The 14,503-nt window shown below is 59.7% G+C and overlaps 1 protein-coding gene across 1 annotated transcript; it reads right to left on the bottom strand.

Annotated features, from left to right (window-relative positions):
* Nucleotides 1-2,777: 2,777 nt before the first annotated feature.
* On the bottom strand, nt 2,778-11,837 carry GUSB (glucuronidase beta). The gene is made up of 12 exons (XM_038758861.1): nt 11,601-11,837; nt 10,621-10,806; nt 9,958-10,139; nt 9,487-9,629; nt 9,173-9,360; nt 8,680-8,820; nt 7,690-7,868; nt 7,364-7,510; nt 6,607-6,691; nt 5,272-5,448; nt 4,418-4,553; nt 2,778-3,344 (listed from the first exon to the last, which is right to left on the bottom strand). The coding sequence occupies exons 1-12, from the start codon at nt 11,835-11,837 to the stop codon at nt 3,175-3,177; spliced, it is 1,971 nt and encodes a 656-aa protein (XP_038614789.1). The 3' UTR covers nt 2,778-3,174.
* Between the last annotated feature and the right edge of the window lie 2,666 nt (nt 11,838-14,503).

The following is a 14,503-nucleotide window of genomic DNA, read 5'->3' on the forward strand; positions in this document are numbered from 1 at the left end:
TTTCAGGGCCGCCTGGCACCTCCCAGGTGTCAAAGTCTTGCCTAGTGTGATGCCAGTTGGGTCATGGAGGCCTGAGGCCTGCGCCCCCAGCTCGAATGGTTGGAGCAGCTGGCAAATGTCTGTGAGGTCAGACGCTGCCTAGGCTGGCAGCTTGGTCAAAGCGCGACATTGACCAGTTAGCTCAAAGGGGCGAGCTGTGCGGTGCCTGGAAAATTCCACAATGTGTGACTCCCGTTTGGACAATATGCCATGGCCAAAAGGCCACCTATTGGTGCTTTGCTCCTACCGGTGCTTTGCTAAGTCTCCAGTGTCGGCACCTATTCTGGGGGGAATTGCTGGCAGCCACCTTTGAAGCTTCTGCGGGAGGCAATCGATCTCGGAGAGATTTGGGCCGTGATTTTGTGACCCGGTCAATGAGGAAAGAGTTGTATCCGTGGAGGAATGTTTTGTTTGTAGCCCAGAAGATTTCGGCATTAAATAAACGTCGACCTTACCAGTGGTGGTCCGGCTGTGCTCGTTCTTGTTGCTGTGAGGGCGAAAGAGCCCATCAGAGGCCTTTGGCGGCTTGGACTTAAAATGTGGTTCTTTCCCGAGCTGGGACTCCGGTCTGGTTGCTAGAGGTGACTGTGTTCTACCTGGAGCTAGGACTCTAATCCCACCCCTAGAAGTTTCTGTCTCCAGCTAGGACTGCGATCCTGTTTCTAGGCGTGCCCGAGTTACTAGTAAGAAGAATGGGGGTGGCCACAGGTCCGACTCCCTGGAGATCCTGGATCCCGGAGCCCCGTCAGTCGATCGGCCGTCTCGTTACGTGACGTGGCCGTAGGGTCGCCTGGGAGCCTGGCGGGAAGTGGTGAGCTTGGCCATTCACCGCTTCTCCTCACCTCTCGGTTTCTCTGGAGCGTTCGGGTCCAGTTTGGTGTCAGAGGGGAGAGGGCCACCTCTTCCTGAAGCGACACTGACCCGTGTGCGCCCTGAGGGTGGGGAGTGAGTCTGGCCACATGGGGCCCAAGGGCCCAGCAGGGTGTCGGGGAGAAGGGATAGTGTTCTCCTCTCCTTTCCTCCCTACTGGACAGGGGCCCGGGGAACCACATGGCTCTGGGAATGTGGGGGTTCGGATTACACAGACCGCATCACTACTTTGGGGTCTGAACTACATCGCTCTAGGTCACCCTTGGTCAGGATTGAAAGGGAACTGGATTTCTGTGAGGAGCTCCCCACTCCAGCCCCGCTTTGATGCCGCGTTTAGGGCAGCCAAGTAAGCCTTCTGCGAGGTTGCAGAAACACAAGGCCTGGCTTTGCTTTGCTTCACTTCCTGGTCAGGGAAGCTAATTCCCCCTCTCGTCTGTGGGCTCGTTGTGGACAGGGAATGTGTCTTTCAACTCTATTGTACTCCCAAGCAGTATGGCCTAGTGGAGAGAGCACAACAGGCCTGGGAGTCAGAAGGACCTGGGTTCTAATTCAGACTCCCCCACCTGTCTGCTGTGTGACCTTGGGCAATTCACTTAACTCTCTTCCTCCCTTCAAGGCCCTACTGAGAGCTCACCTCCTCCAGGAGGCCTTCCCAGACTGAGCCCCTTCATTCCTCTCCCCCTCGTCCCCCTCTCCATCCCCCATCTTACCTCCTTCCCTTCCCCACAGCACCTGTATATATGTATATATGTTTGTACATATTTATTACTCTATGTATCTATTTTACTTGTACATATCTATTCTATTTATTTTATTTTGTTAGTATGTTTGGTTTTGTTCTCTGTCTCCCCCTTTTAGACTGTGAGCCCACTACTGGGTAGGGACTGTCTCTATATGTTGCCAAATTGTACTTCCCAAGCGCTTAGTACAGTGCTCTGCACACAGTAAGCGCTCAATAAATACAATTGATGATGATGACTTAACTTCTGTGCCTCAGTTACCGCATCTGTAAAATGGGAGTGAAGACTGTGAACCCCATGGGGAACATGGACCGTGTCCAACCTGATTAGCTTGTATCTACCCCGGCACTTAGAACTGTGCCTGGCACACGGTAACTTAACAAATACCATAAAAAAGTTCATAGTACAGTGTTCCGCACACAGTAAGCACTTGATAAATACGATTGATTCACTCACTGCCGGAGCTTGGGCAGAGGAAGCCCCCGGCCGGCCGCCGGCCAATCCCATGGTCAGGAATGCCCGCGCTGCCGCCCCGAGCCGAGCGAGACAGCTGGACTCCCACCCCACACCGCTTTGCTGCTGACATGGTGGGAGGGGAGAAGGGAGAAGTTGCCGGGAATAATAATAATTATGGTATGTATTTAAGCGCTTACTGTGAGCCAAGCACTATTCTAAAAGTACTGGGGTAGATATAAGGTAATCAGGTTGTCCCACATGGGACTCACGGTCTTAAATCTCCATTTTATAGATGAGGTAACTGAGGCCCAGAGAAGTTAAGTGGCTTGCCCAAGGTCACACAGCAGACAAGTGGCGGAGTCTGGATTAGAACCCACGACTTCTGACTGCCAGGCCCGGGCTCTTGGCACCAAGCTGGGCTGCTCCTCCGTAAGAGAAGAAGGCCAACAACAAGGCAGTGATCCACACAGTCACAGGGAGGGGGAAGTCATAGGAGCCAAAGGGACCTGATGAGGGCAAAGAGGGGTAGGTGGATGGTGTGCCGGGGTGCCCACCGTTTCCCACCGGCCTCTGGTTTCTCTACCCGTCCTGCCTTCTCCACCTGCCAGGCACAAACCTGCAGAGCCAGTATTGTGCCAGGATGGCGGCACAAAGAGGGTGAATGCTGCTAGCTCGGTTACGGATATCCAGCTTTATTGTGGCGGGACCGGGGGCAGGGGCGGACAGACCGGCCCCGAGCTGGGAGGAAGTGGCCCCCAGCCCCAGGTTTTGCCACAGAGACCCGGGCCGGGCTTGGGACTCGGGTTTGCTCTGAGCAGTCACACAGCTCGCCGGAACGTCCAGAGTGCTGCTGAGGCTCCAGGAAGGCCTCCGTGATGACGGCATTCCAGGTTCCTCAAACAGGAATCGAACACACGTCCACGCTGCTAGCCAGCACCCTCAAATTGTAACAAAGGACTCCCAGACAGATGGGGTGGGGGGAGGAGGGGCGCAGGCCGCTCCCACCAGGGCCACAGGTCAAGCCTCTCTGTGCCCCGAGGCAGCAGCTGCCGGTCCCCACCTGGGCCAGTTAGAGGAAGGGGGGCTTCGGGACCTCACAGAGCGGCCTCGGGCCGGCGGGGGTCGGACGGACCTCGTTGGCGAGTGTCCAGTATCGGTCTCTCAGGAGGAAGGCCGAGGCCTTGGGCTGGCGCTGGCGGCTGAAGATGCCTTTCTTGTTGCCCAGGACACGCAGCGGTGCTGGGGGGAGAAAGCAGGGCTGGGGTCACTGTGCGAGAAAGGGCCAGTGGACCTGGCTGAGCTGGGCTGTGCTGGGCACTCACACCGGGAAATGCTGTCCCGTGGCCTCCGGCCTCCCCATCGGAGCAGGCCGGGGCACCTCCTGGCGTGGAAAACTGCACTGAGTGACCCCCCCCCCCCATCCTCTGCTGGCCAGGCCCAGACCTGCCGTTTTGGACCCCTTGTGGACCAGAGGCTTGGGACCCTCCCACCCGGGGTCAATCCAGCAGTGAGCCCCAGGGTCCCTGATCCTGAGGCTAGGGCTGGAGGTGGACCCTAGCACAAGGGTGGAATGGACTTATCTTGTGTCGGGGGTGGGGGGGGGGGGCGGGGGCGCGGGCGCGGTGATTCTCCTCCTGGCCCATGAAGGGTTTTTCCAGGTGGCGACTGGCTTGGGGGTTTGCTGTCCTTACCCGGCGGGGTTGGGGCCATTTCAGGAAACAGAAAGGGAGGGTAACCTCTGCCCCCCGCCCTCGGTCCCCCCCACTCTAATACTGGCATCTTCCCATGCTTGCAGGGGATGGCCCTTTGTGGCACCTCCACCCTAAAGGCCAGGCTGGGCCCGGCTCACTTCTCTGATATTTGTGGGCAGGGAAAAAGCCTTCGCTGTACACTGTGCCTTGGAACCAGCTGGCCTGGTATGCTCCCCTCCAGGGCTTGTCCCCACCCTTTCTCCCCTAGCTGGTGTCCACCGGAGGCCTTTTCTCCCCATACATGGCAAAGGCGCCCACTCCTTCCCAGCAGATGCTCCTCCTATTCCCCCCTCCCCACTGACAAAAGGCCCTCCCTCCTAATCAGTTGGGGAGCCTCCTCCCCCTCGCCTCAACTGCGTCTGGCAGAGGCCCCGCTGTCTGTAAGAGAGACACGGCCAGAGCTCAGCCCCTCAACTGGCACCATCCACCAGCTCAGCTCTTAGCTCCCTCACTCTTGGCTCCCTGGTTGGCCCCATCCACCAGGCCATCAGCCCCTCAGCCTGTCACCGGCACCGTCCACCGGCCCATCCCCATCTACCAGCCCGGCCACCGGTCCCGTACATTGGTCCGTCATGAAGTCAGCGAAGTTCCAGATGAGCTCTCCCACCACGTAGTCCTTGCGTTTCCGGTCCAGGGCCCGATGATACCGCTGGAGCACGGCTGTCTGATACTCTTCGCTGAACATGAGGGGAGGGTCCTGGAGTGGGGTTAGGGGGGAGGATGAAGAAGGGGAAGAGGTGGGGCCTAGGACACCGTCTGGATCCCACCCTGCCTGGCACCACCACCCCCAACCCCCGGCCAAGGAAGGCCGGGGAGGCGGTTGGACTGCGGCAGTGGAGCCAGAGCTCCCAGAACCGGGACAAAGCTTTGTGCCAGTGGCTTCCCAGAGGGCTCCTTGGCCCACCTTCCCGCTCAGCGCTGCTGGCTCGGGGCGGCTTAGGGCCACTGCCCGGAACCTGGGGGCTGCAGGTGGTCGGTGAGGTATGTGGTTTGGGGCAGAAAATGTGGCTGTTGCAATTCATCCAGACCTCGGCTGGAGCGCACGGACCGAAACCCTGACCCTTCCTAAAAGCTTGGTTTCTAGTCGGCTGTAGGTCGGTGAGATGTGAGGTGTGGATGTGAGGTGGCGGGGGGCAGAGACATGGACCCGCACACAGGGTGGGAGAGGATGGAGCCTGATCAAGGGGCAGCAGGGGATAGAGCATGGAAGGAGGGGGATGAGGCACAGACCCGATCAAGGTGGGGTAGTGGGAGTTGCGGAGCAGATGCAGGGAAAGAGGCGTGGCCATGGGGTGCTGGGGCAGTGGGGTTTGGGGTGTGGCCTTGGGAAGGTGCAGTGCGGGGTGAGGCCTAGACCAGGTTGCAGGGGCAGAAACGTGGCTGCAAGGCAGAGGCGGGACCGGGCCGCCCCTCACCTGGTGGAGGCCCGCGATGGCGTCGGCCCCATACTCGCTCTGGAGAATGGGCTTCTGGTAGGTTTTGTACCAGTTCTCAAACTGGGTGTCCAGCTGCAGGTCAATCACCTCCAGGTGGCCAAAGTCGTGGTACCAGGAGAAGTAGCTGTTCACGCAGATCACGTCCACGTAGGGAGCCTGGAGCACAGGGGGAAGAAGGAAGGGGGGGCTGGCAAAGAGCCGGGGCGGCCCCCCCATCCCCAGAGCCTTCTGGCCCAAGTTCGCCAAGGCCAGGGCTGGGTTCGGTCGGGGGAGGAGCAGGTCTGGGTGGCGGGTGGGCCCTGGGGTTTCTGCTGTTGGCCCTCCCAAAACACGACCGAACTGGTGCCGAGCTGATGGCGACCGGACCCTGGGCCGGGCAGGGGTCAGTGCCCGCGGCTGGTGTTGGGCCACGGTGGCTTGGGCATCACTGCCCCGCCCTGCACCCTGGTGCTTTAATGATAACCGTGGTATTTGTTAAGCACTTACTATGTGCCAGGCACTGTTCTAAGCACTTGGGTAGATACGAGCAAATCAGGTTGGACACAGTCCCTGACCCACATGGGGCTCACTGTCATAACCCCCGTTTTACAGATGAAGGAGCTGACAGAGAAATGAGGTGACTTGCCCAAGGTCACACAGCAGACAAGTGGCAAAGCGGGGGATTTGGTGATAGAATGCTCCTGACTAAACTCAGGCTGGCACTGATGAATCTGTCTGCTCCTTAAAGGGGCAGGACAGCAGTTTGAGAACGAGGCCGCAAGCAGGGGATGGGCGGCTGGGTGGGGAGTGGAGGCCGCGGGCTCAGGGGACCGGGGGGCCGGTTTCCACCTTTTACAAGCCTGGAGTGGGGAGGCTGGGAATCCCCATCCCCACCCACACTGGGCCCATGGTCTCTCGCTAAAGGAACTTGATATTTCACAGGTGCCCCTTGCTTCCTGGATCCCAGGGCTCAAAACTCGGCCTTTTTCCCGTCTTAGTGATCCCTGAGGGAGCACGGGGGATGGGACCCCCTTCTCCATCTCTCTTAACCTCTCTAGGGTAGGGAAAAAAGGCCCAGAGCTGTGATCGTGGCCTGGGCAGCCTCAGGCCCAAAGCCATGACCCTGGCAATGGCAGCCTCAGTTCTCCTCCTATTCCCCCTTACCCTAGGCCTGGGCTTAGTTTGATTGTGAATTGCAGCACTCCAGCCCAGCAGTCCCCAGCAGTGTGGGGACCTCAAGCTAGAACCTCAAGCGGGACATCCACCCCCCCCGGGGCTCAGGGCAAGACTGTGCAAAGAAGCAGGTGGTTTCTGGGGCCCTGCCAGGGATCTTACCCCATAATCGCGTGCGTAGTCCGTGTTGGTGACAAAGGTGACCGGGCGGGTGGGGTCCAGGGCTTTGGTGTGGGCAATCACACTCCTGTTCACAGCAGAAGGCACAGAACCCTTCACTAGGAAGAGGCCTGGCTCTGTGTATGCATGCCCCTTCCTGCCCACCCCCAACTTCTCCAAGGCTTTCAGCCTCAAATCGAGTCCCCCAGGGGAGGGTGCTTCTCCTCGCCCCCCAATACCATCTCAGAACCCATTCCCAGGGAGGTGCCCCAGCCTGAGCCCCGGGCTTGGAAGCAGTGGCTGCGGGTCCTGAGCCGGGAGAGCCAGGGGCAGGTGGCCTGGAGCCAGGCGACCAGCCTGAAGGAGCAGAGGGCAGGCTTGGGGAGCGCCTGAGCCCCCAGCCCCGGGGGGATGCGCCGCTTGATCCACCAAGCGGTGTTTCCCTGGTCGCATCAAGTGGACGGGCCTGCCAGCGGCTGCATGGGCCGGGGCTTCCCTGCTGCCCCCGGGGCTCCGGCGCAACCTGGCCCTGCCTCGCTCCACCTCCCGTCCTCCAGGGAGGGGAGCCTGGTGAGACTCGGGCGCTGAGGTCCCGAAGAAGACGGGGAGGGGTCAGGCTGGGGTCTGTCTGGGCGGCCCACAAGCCCTGCCCCATCCCTCCAGGTGGCCGGCGACACGGGGGCGCGGGCACGGGCTTCCCCCCATCACCCAGGGGCCCCTCGCCAGCCCGGGGGCAGCACGGCTCCTAGTCAGGACTCACTTGAAGTAGAAAGCCGCCGGAGGTAGCCCCGAGCTGGGCTCGTTAGCCACGGACCACATGACTACAGAGGGATGGTTCTTGTCTCTCCGTACCAGCTCCTCCATGACTACCAGGTGGTGCTGCAGAGACTTGTTTCCGAAATTCTCCCTGGTGAGGTTTGGGGTGGGGGGGGGGGGGTTGTCGGTGGGCATTGCACAGTGGGCACCCCCCACCCCGGCCCGGTGCTACCGCAGCGGGCATGCCTGGGGCCGGCCCTTTGGTGGGGAGGCCCAGCTGTGTTTCTGCCAGGCGGTAGTCGGGGAGGAGGGTGTGGTGGTGGGCCTTACGGCAGCTTGATGCCCACGGCCGGGCACTCGTCGATGACCACGATGCCGTAGCGGTCACAGAGGTTCATCACCTCCTCGGCGTACGGGTAGTGGCTGGTACGGAAGGAGTTGGCCCCCAGCCAGCGAAGCAAGTTGAAATCCTTCAGGAGCAGCGGCCAGTCGAGGCCTTTCCCACGGACCTGGGGGCGAGTGACCCGCAGACAACAGTCGTCACAGCACGTGTTACGCGGTCACTATAGTCCAAGCACTGTACTAAGCACAGGGGTAGATACAAGATCATCAGGTCCCACATGGGGCTCACATTGGAAGGTGGGAGAACAGGTACTGAACCCCCATTTTGCAGGATGAGGGAACTGAGGCCCAGAGAAGTTTAGTGAGTTGCCTGAGGTCAATATGGCAGGCAAGTAGCAGAGCCGAAATTAGAACCCAGGTCCTCTGTCTCCCAGGTGCCTGCTCTTTCCACTAGGCCACACTGTCTCCCTGAGGCTGAGCCGGATACGTCCCGGGAACTGAGCTGTGTCCCACAGGAAATGGTCCCCCCCCCCCGCAACCCAGCCTGCTCTTTGCAGGGTGGGGGGCCTGCTTGCCCGAGGGCAGGGAGGGAGACGTCTGGATTCACTGTGGTGGGGAGGCCCCCCTGGCTCTTTCCCCACTTACGGCTCACTGATCAGACCCCTGGGGCAGGCCAAACCACTTGACCTCTGACCCTTGGGTGCTCACAGCTCCAGGGCTGTCAATGGGCAGGAAAAAGCAAGGGCCGGGGCCTGCGGACCCCCGAGAGAGGGAGCGAGCAGATCTGTTTTGCAGATGTTGGATCCCGACCGGAGAGGTAGCGTCCCCTTGGGCCCTGCAGGAAGAGCCGCCTCAGGCCTGCTCCGGGAGATGGGCAGAGAGGGTCCCAAGCCTGCCCGCTCCCTCCCTGGCAGCCCCTCCCAGCCAGTTCCCTGGGCACCACGCAGGTCGGAGGCAACGGGCCCCCAGGGCGCTCACGTCGGCATCCTCGTGCTTGTTGACGCCGTGGAAGTAGAAGGGCTTCCCGTTGATGAGGAATTGGTTCTGGGTGACCGCCACGGTGCGGATGCCCACGGGCAGCGTGTACATGTCGGTCACGGCTCCGGCCTCCAGCGTCACCTGCAGCCCAGGGCCACGGTGCCGGCCTCGCTATCGAGGAGGCACCCATCCCGGCCCCCCAGGCGGAGGGTGGGAGAGACACCCCCGACCCACCCCGCCATGGGGCCTAACCTCCCCTTTGCAGAGTTCTGAAGCATGTAGTGATGGGGGTGAGGGCCAAAGTCCTGCTCAGGTCATTAGCCCCAGGCCAGAGTCCTCTGGGCTGGGCTGCTCACAGCCTCTGGCCAGGTCTGGGACTCCGGGGACGGGAAGGGCCCCGGAGGTGGGGTGGGGCAGAGACAGTTCTGAATTGCAGTTCTGTACTCTGTCCTTGTGCCCAGCATGGGCCCTGGGACTCTGGCTACTCACAGACCTCCAGCGAGTAGAGGTAAGCGGGACGATCATGCATCAGGTACGGCCACCAGAGCTGGGGGTCAGCCACGACCAGCTGGCCCGAGGGGCCGGCCCCCGTGGCCACGACTCGACCCCCGTCCTCCCGGAGAACCAGCTTCAGCCTGTAGGTCTTGCTGCCGCGGATGGAGACCTGATAGTTGACGAGACCTGGGCGAGGTGCAAGCTGAGTCAGTGTGGGGCCGGGGGCCCTCGCCCCCACACCTGGTGCTGGGGGATGGCTGGGATGACCTGCGGAGCCTGGCACCCGTCGGGGCTCCGCCTCCGGCTACCTACCCACTCCCTCGGCCACGTCGGTGGTGACGGTGATGTCGTCGATGTAGGCGCTGGGGGTGGTGTAGACGACCACCGGCCGGTGCAGGCCGGCATAGTTGAAGAAGTCAAACAGAGTGTTCTGGACAAAGTAGCCCTTGGGGTACCTGGGTGTATGGGGAGGGCCCCGCTCAGTTTACATGGCAGAGGCTTCAGCACCCACCGTTCCAGCCCCGGCCCGCAACCCAGCCCTAAACCACATGTGCTCGGGAGCCCGGGCGGGGCCTGTGAGGAGGCTGGGGACTGATGTGGTTTAGGGGGGCGGGGCATTGCCCCTCAGAGGTCCCTGGCAGGGGGTAAGGAGGGGGTTGGGGCCCACTGGCACGATGCCACCCGCCATCCTGGAGCCGGAGGCTGTGGAGACAGTGGCAGCCCCGGCCCTGCCTGGCGATCGGGTCTCCGAAGCCTTCCCCACGGCGGCCTGACGGCGCTCACCGGGTGCTGTCGTTCATGTACTGGATGGTGCCGGGGGGCAGCGTGTGTGAGCTCAAGGTGTTGTTGATGGCGATGGTCACCCGGCAGGGCTGCCCGCCTCCGCTCTGCACCAAGGCGGTGATGTCGGCTTCGAAGGGTAGGTGCCCGCCTTCGTGCTCAGCTACCTGGATTCCATCAATCCACTGAACCACCGGGGCCAGAAGGGAGAAGGTTAGCGCCAAGGGCCAGGTGAGTGGGGACTGGGAATGGGAATGGGGAGGGCACGGGAACACACACATACACACATGCAGAAACACACAAGCAGTCACATATAGGCTCGGGCACACAATAACCAACATATATGCTTGCAATTGGGCGCCTAGGCATACACAACCATGGGCCTGCAACAACTCCCACCTCACCACACAAGGTCTCAGGCTCTCAAGTGGGCAGGGAGTCCCACCCTAGTTGGGAGTCCCCCGGTCATCTGCCCAATGAGCCACGCACCCACCCCTTCTCTAGAGTGCACATCCCATCACCCGTTAGGGCACCCAGTGACCCCCTGCAGTCAGGCACGAGTGCACGCATGCACGCACGCTCGAACACACACACACACACACACACACACACACACACACACACACACACACACACACAGAGGTCAGGGGTCTCTTGGTCACTGACCACGATGGCATAGTAGTGAGCGCTGCCAACCCGCAGTACCACCCGGGTGCCCGGGTCCAGGGCCCAGCGCTGCGGCAGCAGCACCTCCCGCTCGTACCACACCCAGCCAATGAAGCTGCGCAGCTGAGGATCCTGTCCGATGTCATTGAAGCTGGCGGGGACGGGCATGTCCAGCACCGGGCCGAGCTGGGGAAGAGTGTGGCCCGCGAGTCACCCCCCCAGCCAGGGGCGCAGCACAGTTTGACTCGCCTGAGTGGGACGCGGGGCCCTGCAGACACCCCATCCCTCTAGCCCGGCCCCGAGGGATGGGGTGAGCCTGGGCACTGGGGCCGGTTCCAGGGCACCAGCAGAAAGAGAATTAGGGCCTGCGAGGGGAAAGGGCCTGTCTGTTCTCTCCAGTGAGGCTGAGGCCGGGGTCAAACGGGGCCTTGGCAGGGTGGGTGGCCCTAGAGGGTCGGGAGGCTGAGGGGGAATTCCTCGAGGAGAGCAGCTTCACGCCCAAGAGGGTTATGGGCTCATGTGCGTGGCTTAGGCTCTTGGGGGACGAGGGCGGCATCCTGTCCCGTCCCTGAGCCCGGCGGGGTCGGGGGCCTCGGGGCCCCAGAACGGGAAGCAGTGAGTCAGAAGGCCACGGCGCGACCCCGGCCTGAGACCCTTTTCCTCTGATGGCCACGGCTGCTGCCGGGCCGGGCCGGGCCGGGCCGGGCCAGGCCGGGCCGGGCCTCCCGCTTCTCCGGAAACCGTGAGTGTCCCCACGAGGGGCTGACACACCCGGATCCCAGAAAGAGGAACTGAGGGGCGGGGCAGGTCTCCGGGCCTGGGCCATGCCTGGGCCATTCCTGGGGGGTCTTTCTGTTCTCCCCTGGCCTCCCCTCCCCTCCCCGCCGCCGGGCATCCTTCCTGCGGGTCAGATCCCGCCCCGGCCGTGACGTCCCTCTCCTCCCCTCCCCTCCCCGCTCCCCCCGGAGCCCCGCACCCACCTCCCGCAGCGGTGTTCGGTACCAGCGCTGGCGGAAGCCGAGGTCGCGGGCGGGGGAAAGATCGGGTCGGAAGCTCCACAAGCCGTTCAGCTCCTTGAGCTCCCGGGTCGGGGTCTCCCGCGGGAACAGCAGCCCCCCGGGCAGCGCCAGGGCCAGCCCGCACCCCCACCCCCAGGCACACCACAGCGCCAGCGCCAGCGCCAGCGCCGCCGCCGCCGCCGCCCCGCACCCCCGCATGCCTTCCGCTCCCGCTCCCGCCTCGGTGAGAGCAACGCGGGGAGAGAGGAGCCGGGGGGCGGGGAGAGAGCCGGGGGGAGCCGGGGGGCGGGGACAGAGCCGGGGGGCGGGGACGGCCGGGGGGAGCCGGGGGCGGGAATGGCGGCGGGCCACAGGCCGTTGGGCCTCCTTCCCTGCCCGGCCGAGAACGGGGTCGCTTCCAACTCTGTGGTAATAATAATAATGATAGCATTTGCTAAGCGCTTACTATGTGCAAAGCACTGTTCTAAGCGCTGGGGGGATACAAGGTGATTAGGTTGTCCCACGTGGGGCTCACAATCTTAATCCCCATTTTACAGATGAGGGAACTGAGGCACAGAGAATCAATCAATCGTATTTATTGAGCGCTTACTGTGTGCAGAGCACTGTACTAAGCGCTTGGGAAGTACAAGTTGGCAACATATAGAGAAGTGAAGTGACTTGCCCAAAGGCGCACAGCTGACAATTGGCAGAGTCGGGATTTGAACCCATGACCTCTGACTCCAAAGCCCGGGCTCTTTCCACTGAGACACGCTGCTTCTCTTGTAGTGCATTCTCTCTCAAGCGCGTGCTCCGTCACACAGGAAGCGCTCACTAACTACCCCCGATCGATCGATCGATCGGTTGGTTGCCCTCTGATCCCTCTTCTCCTTTCTGGCCTTCCCTTCCCAGATTAAGCCCCTCTTTTCCTCAATTCCCCCTCCTCTCCCCACCTCCCCGACTCGCTCCCTTTGCTCTACCCCCGCCCTCCACAGCCCTTGTGTACATATCTACCTATCTATAATTCTATTTGTTTACAGTAATGCCTGTTTGCTGGTTTTGATGCGTATAGATCTTTAATTCTATTTATATTGGTGCTGTCGATGCCTGTTGGCTTGTTTTGATGTCTGTCTCCCCCCTTCTAGACTGTGAGCCCATTGTGGGCGGGGATTGTCTCTATTGCTGAATTGTACTTTCCAAGGGCTTAGTACAGGGCTCTGCACACAGTAAGCGCTCAATAAATATGACCAAATGAATGATTATGGTACTTGTTAAGCAGTTATTATGCGCCAGGCACAGTACTAAGCTCTGGGGTGTTATTATTATTATTAAGTGCCGTCGACTCGTTTCCGATTCGTCGCGACTCAGCGGATATATTTTCTCCAGAACATCCTGTTTTCCGCCATAATCTATAATCCTTCTAACGGTCCTCCCATTATCATTGTTATGGTCTCCATCCATCTAGCTGTCGGTCTGCCTCTTCCATGTTTTCCCTGGTCTTTTCCTAACTTTAGTGTCTTCTCCAGCTGGGATAGATAACAAGCAAATTGGGTTGGACGCAGTCCCTGTCCCACGTGGGGTTGACAGTCTCAATCCCCATTTTACAGATGAGGTACCTGAGGCACAGAGAAGTAAAGTGTGGACGAGTGGCAGAGCCGGGATTAGAGCCTATGACCTTCCGACTGCCAGGCCCGTGCTCTATCCATTATGCTATTCTGCTTCCCCATGCTGTAGTTGCAGCCTTTTGAATCCACAGTCTTACTACCGTGTTTTTGGCAGTTTCCCCCCATTACCTCTTTGAGAGAAGGACCCGTGTTTTTGTAAGTGCCTAACAGGGCACTCTCCACATAATTGTCATATTTGTTAAGCACTTACTATGTGCCAAGCACTGTTCTAAGCACTTGGGTAGATACAGGATAATCGGGTTGTCCCACATGGGGCTCACAGTTTTAATTAAGAGAAGCAGCGTGGCTCAGTGGAAAGAGCCCGGGATTTGGAGTCAGAGGTCATGGGTTCAAATCCTGGCTCCACCAGCTATCAGCTGTGTGACTTTGGGCAAGTCACTTAACTTCTCTGGGCCTCAGTTCCCACATCTGTAAAATGGGGATGAAGACTGTGAGCCCCCCGTGGGACAACCTGATCACCTTGTAGCCCCCCAGTGCGTAGAACAGTGCTTTGCACATAGTAAGCACTTAATAAATGCTATAAAAAAATCCCCATTTTACAGATGAGATAACTGAGGCACAGAGAAGTGAAGTGTCCTGCCCAAGGTTACACAGCAGACAAGTCGCAGAGCCGGGATTAGAACTCATGTCCCGACTCCCAAGCCTGTGCTCTTTCCACTAAGCCACACTACTTCCATATAGCAGTACATATATGTATATATGTTTATATATGTGTATATGTTTGTACATATTTATTACTCTATTTTACTTGTACATATCTATTCTATTTTATTTTGTTAATATGTCTGGTTTTGTTCTTTGTCTCCCTCTTCTAGACTCTGAGCCCACTGTTGGGTAGGGACCGTCTCTATTTGTTGCCAACTTGTACTTCCCAAGTGCTTAGTGCAGTGCTCTACACACAGTAAGTGCTCAATAAATACGATTGATTGATTGATTGATTGATTGATTGATAGCAGTACCTGTTTGCTGGTAGCTGGGTTCCCGGAAAGGGTGCAATTTTGTGCATGTTTTAATAATAATGATGGAATTTGTTAAGCGCTTACTATGTGCGAAGCACTGTTCTAAGCGCAGGAGCGGATTCAAGGTGATCAGGTTTTCCCACGTGGGGCTCACAATCTTAATCCCCATTTTCCAGATGAGGTAACTGAGGCTCAGAGAAGTTAAGTGACTTGCCCAAGGTCACACAGCAGACATGTGGCAGAG

This window comes from Tachyglossus aculeatus, chromosome 17 (assembly GCF_015852505.1).
Source record: "Tachyglossus aculeatus isolate mTacAcu1 chromosome 17, mTacAcu1.pri, whole genome shotgun sequence".
Lineage (NCBI taxonomy): Eukaryota > Metazoa > Chordata > Mammalia > Monotremata > Tachyglossidae > Tachyglossus > Tachyglossus aculeatus.

Bases quoted from the DNA above. Each gene is read 5' to 3' on its own strand.
- GUSB (XM_038758861.1), bottom strand. From the start codon at position 11,837: ATGCGGGGGTGCGGGGCGGCGGCGGCGGCGGCGCTGGCGCTGGCGCTG. The intron at 7,511-7,689 runs GTAAGGCCCACC...AAACCTCACCAG, and splicing joins GCCGTGGGCATCAAGCTGCC to GGAGAATTTCGGAAACAAGT. The intron at 6,692-7,363 runs GTGAGTCCTGAC...TGCTGTGAACAG, and splicing joins CCGGCGGCTTTCTACTTCAA to GAGTGTGATTGCCCACACCA.